Genomic DNA, 9128 nt, shown 5'->3' with positions numbered 1-9128 from the left:
TAAAACTCCTTCGCACGAAGTTAATTCATGTTCGTCAATGGCTCTTTCATCACCACCCTCAAAGAAAACAGTTGTACCATCTTGGTTGTATGTGTTACCTTTGGATGAGTAGAGATTTTTATAGAACGCCACACATTCAGTTAATATTTTTTTATCCGAGGTGACAAATTCGCTATCGTTTATTTTAATTTGACTTATTGTCCCTTGCTTGTAGTGTCGTTTTTCTAAATTAAGAAAATACTTGGTGTTTTTCTCTCCTTCATTATACCATTTAGTCTTAGATCTCAAAATTGCGCCTTTGGTGCGGATTTCAATTATCTTTTCAAGCTCAAGCCTGCTTTCATTCAATTGTTCCTCCAGGTGTAAGGAGTGCATTTCATCGGAGTTTTTATTATCGAGATCCGCTTCTAATCTGGCAATTGTTTGTTCCAGAAATGTTTCGCGTTGTTTAGCTTGCTTTGTTTTACTCTTGGAGTAGCGGAGCGATTTTTCGCGCTATTTTAGCTTTATCATTTCCCAAAGAAGTGAAGGATTTACCGATTCGTCATTTTTGTACTCATCGAGTGTTTCCTGAATCGTTGTTTTAATTTGGTTTACGTAATCCAATTCAGTTAAAAAAGATGTGTTTAGTTTCCAGAAACCTGGTCCACGTAGATTTGAATGTAGTGATAAGCATAACGTAGTCATTGAGTGGTCGGTTTTATAACCTGGGACGATATCTGCGAGGGTCGTGATGTTAACTGTGCTTTGGCTTACTAGAAAAAAATCGAGCCTACAGTGTACTTTTGGATGACGTTGTCTCCAGGTAAATCTACTAGTGTCTGGGTGTAGAATCCTCCAGACGTCTACCAGATCTAGTTTCTCAGAGAATTCTTGAACAACTTTAACACTATTTTGGTGAGTTTTAGTAAGACCACCCATCTTGTCCTTCTCTAAATCCAGTACAAGGTTGTAGTCGCCTCCTATAATAATATCATCACATTTGAAATCTGCAAGGTGATCAAAGAAGTCAAGGAAGAAAATTGGGTTGTCTTCATTAGGAGCATATATGTTCCCTAAAGTAAAACACTTTTCATTGGTTTTAATGTGGCAAATAATGAAGCGTCCTTGGGGGTCAGTGTAAGTTTTTTCTATTTGAAAATCGAAGTTGTTGTTGAAAAGGATGCATACCCCTGCTTTATTGCTCTTATAAGTACTAAAAATAGCTTGATAGCCCCATTCGAGCGGACCATACGTGATTAGTATTTTCAGTGCAGTGGACTTCTTGTAGCATATATGCCGAGTAATTTTTTTTGCGAAGCCAATTAAACACCTCTCTACGCTTTGTATTGTCTCTTAATCCCCTGACGCTTAGTGATGCTATTGTCAAAGCCATAGATATTCTCTTGGGCAGCTTTGCAGAGGAAGCCTTACATCACCTGGTGTCAAAGCTCCACAATCGCTGAACGGTATGATAGGAATTTGTACTAGGCGTTTACTTCTAAAACAAATGATTAAGCTATTAAAACATAGAAACCAAACAGAACATGCACAGATAAACACAACTAAATAAGAAACCTCTTCGTAAAGGGACATGGGGGGGAAGCTAGGACTTTTACCTAGAATCTTACAGACAGATAAGAAAAACCGAAGCGCCATCTGTTACGAACCTCTATTCCGATCGCCTAAATAATTATCTAGCAATTGATAATAACGGGTGGCAAATGTGGTCAAACGATACTAACGTGATCTTGGTTACCTAATGAGTAATGACATGATGAAGAAGCATTCTCACCTATCCTGGTATCTCGAGAGGTTTACCAACTGGCTAAATTTTACCTTTTATCAAGAGCTTATCCGGTTGTGCCCTACTAAAAGATGCAGGGATGTTATTTTTCCTAGCTTCTTTAAAAGTGTCCATTTGCTTTCTTCTTCTTGCTACTATTTCGTAGGGTAGATCTTGATACATTTTAAATCTGCTTCCTCGCAAACGGGAGCCCAAAGCTAGAATTTCTTCACAGTTCTTATAGCGGAGGAACCTTGCAATAATTTGCCTGGGCTTTTCTTCCTTCTTCTTTCCTAAGCGATGAACCCTCTGTATTTCAACGGTGCTTGCATCTTTGTATCCTAATTCCGTCTCGAGGAAGGTGCGAACAACTAATTCAGTGTCTTCTTTGTCTGTTTCTTGCACAATATTTTCAAAAATTATATTTTCCCGCCTCGAGTAGGCTTCCAAATAGAGATTCTTGTCTTGTACCTCTTTAAACTTAGCTTCTAAAACAACATTTTTCTTCTGCAAATCGGTTAAAGCGAGATCTGTTTTCTCCTGGTAAAATTTTAGGCTCGCTGTCGAATTCTGCTGTTGCTTCTCAGCTTTATTTATAAGCTTTCTTTCAAGTTCTCAATGTCGTGGCTGGCGGTTGTTTGCGAATATTCCAGCTTCTGTATTCTTCCTTCCAATTTTTGAAGGGACGTTTGGACTTCGTTTACTGTTGTTTGGATAGCGTCTAGCTTTTCCAGCTTTCGATTTATCTCCTCCAAAGCTTTATGAAAACCTTCGGCCATGTTCAAAACCGTGAAGATTTCGTCTTCAACCTCGTGCTCCTCGACTTCTTCAGGAGAGTTTACTTCATCACTCCTCGCTTTTTTTGCTTCTGGTGAAGTGCTCGACTCCTCTGAAGAGGAACGCTCGCTTCTTTTCCGTTCCAAGATCTTTTTCAACAGTTCTTCCATTTACCACCCGGGAAAAATAGAATATGTGGCGGACGGATCAAGGACACGTCTTACGCCATTGCTACCCAGGCCCTTTTTCCTAAAAAAAAAAAAATCAAAAAAATCCAAACCTGCTGAATAGCAGCACAGTTCCTAGCCCATAAACCAGTCAATTTTGCTTTGTTAACTGATAGTTACGTTTTATCATTTTCAAAATTATTGAAACTTTGATCTTGATGTCAAACCTGGCAAACACAAAGCAGCTTTTTGGACCGGAAAAGTTACCAGGACTTTCAAGAAACAGGCCCATTGGCCCTGGAAAATACCGGATGTAAAAGTGAATCTCGTTAATATTGCCCTCCCTAGAAATTTATAGTTGTGGCTTTGAGTAATAATGATTCTTTTTTTCTGGCAATTGGAACTCTCAGAAAAACTACACTGTAGGTCAATGCCCTTCAAGTGTTTTAACGAAGCAGGGCAGCTAACGGCCCATGAAAGACTTAACCCTGGGGAAAAGCGTTATGAATGTAAACAGTGTGGCAAGTGTTTGAGCGATGCAGGAAGCTTAAAAAGACATAACAAAGTTCACACTGGAGAAAAGTCTTATGAATGTAAACAGTGTGGCAAGTGTTTGAGCGATGCTGGAAGCTTAAAGAGACATAACAAAGTTCACACTGGAGAAAAGTCTTATGACCTTACCAGCATAGCCAATTCGGCTGAAGACACCACCCCGCTAGTCAAAGTATGTAAGAATGAAATAGATCTTTCTCAAGAGGTTGTCAATCAGTTTTTCAGTTGGACACAAGATAATGCCATGGCATGTAATCCCCAAAAATGCAATGAACTGATACTTTGCAAAAGGGTTGCTCATGATGTGGAACCTGTGAACAATATAACCCAAGTCTCTTGTTTAAAAGTGTTGGGGGTTACCTTACAAAGCAATCACAGATTTAATGAGCATATTAAGGTTAAGCTGCAGGAGGCCAATGTCATCATAGGGTTGTGTTCACACCTGCGGCGTTTCATTTGATGCATATTTGGTACATGTTATAAACGTTAAGAAAACTTCTTTTGTATAAATTCTGGAATTTGCAAGAGTTGGTTTTTCAGTCTTTGTGTCGCCCAGTTTCCAGCGTCAAATGTCTACTCACGATGACTTCTTATTTCACGAAGGAAAACAGGCTTTCTTTTAAGTTCAGCTCAGTGGCGGGGGGAGGGTCCAGGGGGAGGATCCGGACCCCTTTCCCCCACCCCCCCCCCCATCAGACCTGACGCTTGTTGGACACTGAAATTCTTACATCGGCAGGGTCGTAGATCACTTGTTCCTTTTTACCTGGCTGATTTTTGCTTAATGAAACGCGCGTTGCATTTTGCCACTAAAATGTTTTCCAGGGATATTAAAAATAAAATTGTTTTTGGGAACCCATCCTATGATCTGTTCGCAAAGCAAAAATTTCCAGGGATATTAAAAATGTAATTGTTTTTGGGTACCATCATATGAACTGCTCGCAAAGCAAAATTTCCTGCGCCAACGTTCACAAATTGAGAAACACGTGGTCGTTTCTTGTGAGAAGTCAGTAATTTGCCACAAAAAAGTTCAACAGTCCTTTCTGAACCAAAGTTTGGACCCTCCATTGAAAAATTCCTGGATCCGACCCTGCAGCTTACTCACTTGAAAAACCGTGTTCTACTTTTAAAACCTTTGGGTTAATTAGATTAACTCGTGTTCTCTCATACACGAACCACGGAAGTGGCAAATGCCAAAGCTTTCACGTGCAGACTACCTGGCAATACAACTCAAAGTATAAAGGCCTAATCACATGAGCCACGGAAGCAATGCGCATGAACCAGGGCAGATGACAGTGTGTTACCCGCTGTCCTGTTTCTTGATGGGTTCATTCGCCGGGCCGCCCGGAAAGCGTGATTACTTGGAAAATGTCCACCAGGGTTCCCAGCATTACAAACCGGGATCCCAGCTAACCGGGTTGGCTCGCTTGTCATGTAATCGCAAATTGATTGTTGTTGCGTTTAACTAAGGTGCCGGGTCTTACTTGCTGTGTCCTTCTTGTGCGCACTTGAACATCAGTTTTTATTATATACATACTGAGAAATACTCACCAAAAAGCTATGTCGTAAATTTTCGTACGTAAATTAGTTCTAGCCAATCAGAGGAGCGAACGATGGTTTTCACACGTGAAAAAAATGATACGTCCAATCAGAATCGCGAACGATGTTTTTTCACGTGTGAGAAAAATGATACGTCCAATCAGAGGCCACAGAGGTGTGTGAGTTTCGCGCCAAAATTCCCGCCTTTTATTGCAGCTTGCAGCGCCGCTTCGCACACATTCAACGAGAAAAGTTTTACTCAAAAAGTTTTTCTCGCTACAAAAGTGAAAAACATTTCGGAAATGGAGTGGAATAGTTTCGTTGTTTCACTGTCGATAAAGAAAACTGTAGAGAGCCGGCGAAACAACAGCGGAAAGGGAAAAACAGAACGAGACGTAAGTTTTTGTTGTGCTTTTTGTCGGAGCTACTTTGCCTTTCATTTAAGCTTAAGCTTATATTGAAACCGGCCATTTTATTTAAATTCACTCATTTTCAATTGTGCATTGACAACAAACAGTTAAGATTACTTATAGTTCTTGGATTACCTCATATCCTTACCGTCATTTAAGTTTTTAACAAACGTTTTTACTAAAAAGCTGATACTTCGTTTTCGTTGTCATTTTGCGGCAAGTGTGTAGCGGCAAATAAGCATTTTTGAAAGATTTAAAATAAAAAGGCCGCCAAAATGATGAATGTCTCGGTATGTATATAATAAACACAATACCACATGGAAAGTGCTTTGTACGATATTTACGCACTCGTTGTTTTTGTATCAGAAATCGAACGAGTGAGCGCAGCGAACGAGTAAGATTTCTGATACGTCAACAACTCGTGCGTAAATACCGTACGCCCGCACTTTCCATGAAGTATTCTATATGTATGGACCAACTCCAGGTGTCCGTCTTATAGAGATGTCCGTATATTAGAGGTGTCCTTTAAAACAAAGTAGTGTCATTTCTTTGCGGAGACTCCATTGCAATACCTGAAAATTTTGTTATCACAACAGCATACGCCCGTCCATCCGTACAGACTCCCCGTACAGGAGAGTTAAAGGGAAAGACTCTTAAAGTGAGGGAAAGGGAGCACGGATATGCAGCTCGCAATTGTCTTGACGAAAGTTAGCCTGTTGAAGAGGCAGTCAGTCCATTTGTGTTTTTGTTTTTTTTTTGAGGATGATGATAGTAATAGTAAAACTTACAGGGTGCATATAAATATTCGCTATTTTCATTGGCGGTTTTCCGACCTTCTCTCTGGTTAGTTTCCACATCAGTGTCCAAGGGTGAATTTGTCTTGCGCGACCTGTATACTAACGTTTATTGTCTGAACCTGTGGCGAGGCACTCACAAAGAAATTAAACGAATCTGCTGTTCCTTAGTAAAGTAGGAGGCAGCTGAAAATCGCCCAAACTTGTTTCGTTCCCTTCCTGTGTAGCATGTAGAACTATTTTCACAGATTTCTTTAACTCGTTAATACGAAATGTGGTCAAAAACGGATTCGCTGCTGAATTGAGGAAAAGAAAAGCGACACTTGCTTCTACGAGCACAAAAAACCAGTTTTGTTCACCACAACTTGCGCAATGAGCTGCAATAATAATTGCTACAAAATATGGAGTGAGCGAAAGAATCAGACATGCTAAAATAAAAAATGAAGTTGTTGCGAATTTTCTCTCCATTTGTGCTCTTTTTACTCGTCGCATATCTTGAAGTGTTAAGTTGCTGGGCATTGCCGTTTGCCTTTGAAAACCAATCCGAAATGATTGCTTTCTCAAAACGAAAAACATTCCCAAATAACATAAAGTGCTGGTAGAAAGAGGAAAAATGGCATGCAAATATTGGTCTACGTTTCTGTAAACTTCAACTGAAACGCCAGGATGAAGTTGGAGTAAGGCAAAAATCACGGAAAAAATGATCACCGCTGTGTTGAAATAGACGAGTTTCCGTGGACCGACTTTGCGGAGATGAAAATGAGGAAAAACGACCGCTATAAAGCGATCGACCGACATCGCAGTTACCAGGAGAATAGAACTGTTGATTGCTGCGTACCCGATCATTCTTAAAATGTCTCCTTCTTGAGGGAGGCTATGGTCGCCAAACGCGCACAGAAATCTGATTGTTGTTTCTCCAATGCATACTACGGTGCCGATGAAGAAATCCACCCCAGAAATAAACGCTAATAACACAGAGAAAGCTTTTCGAAAACAACGAAGAGGGTTTCTGTAAAGTACGTACAAGACGATGCCATTAGGAACTACAATAAGACATGACAGAATCATAAACGTTATACCAGTACCGAGACAAATTTCCTTCTCAAAATGGATTTCCATTATTAACATGAATCACAGGGTATTTGCAGCTTCTTGTATCCGCTTCTTTCCAATCAAGCGCTTGCACATTAACTAATTCGGTTGCTTGTTAAACCAGCTCAGCATGTATTTATCATTAAAATACACGTGAGTTGCATTGGTTGTCACTGAGGTTTAATATCTGAGCACTTAGCACTCATCCTGTCTTAATCAAACAAGACAGCAAGGAGCTTGCTTTGGGGGAAATATATTTGTATTTTGACACAAAAATCGACATTAGAGCACGTTATAGTTTATTTGCATTCCGAACATCTGTTGCCAAATACATGTATAAGTTTTGCTGAACAAATCAACTGATAAAGTGTACAAAACTTCAATTTAAACAGATGAGGTAAAAGCCTTTGCTTTGAAGATCTTGCTACGCTTTTCGCAATTTTGTTTCTCGTTTGTTCGCGGTGAATCCTTTGATGCATCCGTATTGTCGCTTTTTGTAATAATCATCACACTTTCTGATACCTGTCGCAATTTGTAATAAATCCATCGCACTTTGAAATACCTGTCGCAATTTGTAATAAACCGTACATGCGCGTGTCGCAATTTGTAATGACTGTCCATCGCACTTTGTAATAAACTAAGCTGTCGCAATTTGTAATAATTCCATCGCACTTTGTAATACTTTTTGAGAGTGATTCAACTTACTCCGTCAACATTAATATAATGCAAAATATGAATGGTACTTCATAAACAAAGGTGATGACATCTGCAAGTACGTAAATTACAAATTGCTTATATATAATTTTCAACGTATCTCCGCTCATTCACGCTATTTAACTTTATTCACGGTCCTAAATATTTTTTTTAAATTAATGTTGAGTAGCTATCTGACTCACGAAATTCTGTATTCTTAAACCTTGCTATTGTACTAGGTGGTTCGCATGCAATGGTTACCTGGGGGCGTACTCCCTTATAGGGCCAATACGACGATGTGCCACTGGACCGAGCATTGTCAGAGTACAGAATCTAGACACACTAGACGTAAACGAGCCATTATTAAAAGGCATTTCATTTCCACAAATCGTAACATCCATCTTTACATCATTTGAATAAGGACACCAGGAAAGTTCAAGCTTTCCTTTTTAGATCTTATAACAGGTCGACACAACACCGTCCTTGTCTAACGCGCAATCTTAAAAAAGGTAATAGCTGTTTCCTTATTTTGGAAAACTTAATCAGGCGAGGCCTGGAAAAATTCAAAATGTTAACTGCAAATAAACAAAAACGTCATCAGTGGCAAATTGTCGAACCACAACCAGAACCTAAACACAAAATCCAATTATGTATGTACCTGTTTTTTTGCAAAACTCGCTTATTTGGTCCATTATTCCCTCACGATTTGGTCCCATATAGGAACAAAGGAAGTACTCGTTGCATCTTAAAACAATTTTTTTCTATGGAGCCCTCTAATAAAGCAAATACTGTGTGCGTACAACTCGTAAGACCTTGCAATTCTTCCGAACATGTTCAGGATTCAAACTTTTTTATTACAAAGTGCGACACGGTTTTCTACAAATTGCGACAGTACAGCATCTCTAGGCTTTCCTACACGAACAACTTTAAACTAGTTTATCTGAAAGCATCTGTATCCACACCGTTGTACAAGAGTCGGAGTGGATGATTCCCCTTGATGCAAACATATGTGAAAAGGACAGTAGAACTTTACTTCGCCTTTTTTTAGTGTTCCCCTAAATTGTTCTTCGAAATTTACCACTTAATCAGCTCACTTTTCTATCTTGATGATCCGTTCCCAATATGTTTCGGTTAAAGTGCAGTGGTAGATCTAGGGGTGGTCCCTGGTGACCGTTTCTCGAAAGTAGCGGTAACCTTTCGTGCCCGAAATCAAATCTTTCAATCACTACCCTAAGGAAGAGCGGCAAGGGTCCTAGCTGGCAAACTAGTCCATTATCTTTTCTTAACTAATAGTTTTATCATGTTATTTGAAAAAGTATTGAAGCCTCCATCTCGATTGTGA

The 9128-nt window shown here is 39.6% G+C and overlaps 1 protein-coding gene across 1 annotated transcript; it reads right to left on the bottom strand.

Annotated features, from left to right (window-relative positions):
- Positions 1–6056: 6056 nt before the first annotated feature.
- LOC140945866 (uncharacterized) lies at positions 6057–7120 on the bottom strand. The gene has a single exon (XM_073394915.1). The coding sequence runs from the start codon at positions 7118–7120 to the stop codon at positions 6149–6151; it is 972 nt and encodes a 323-aa protein (XP_073251016.1). The 3' UTR covers positions 6057–6148.
- Between the last annotated feature and the right edge of the window lie 2008 nt (positions 7121–9128).

The sequence above is a fragment of the Porites lutea genome, chromosome 8 (assembly GCF_958299795.1).
Source record: "Porites lutea chromosome 8, jaPorLute2.1, whole genome shotgun sequence".
Classification (NCBI taxonomy): domain Eukaryota; kingdom Metazoa; phylum Cnidaria; class Anthozoa; order Scleractinia; family Poritidae; genus Porites; species Porites lutea.
Note: the sequence above shows the minus strand (reverse complement) of the source record. Positions and strands in the feature narration are given on the sequence as shown.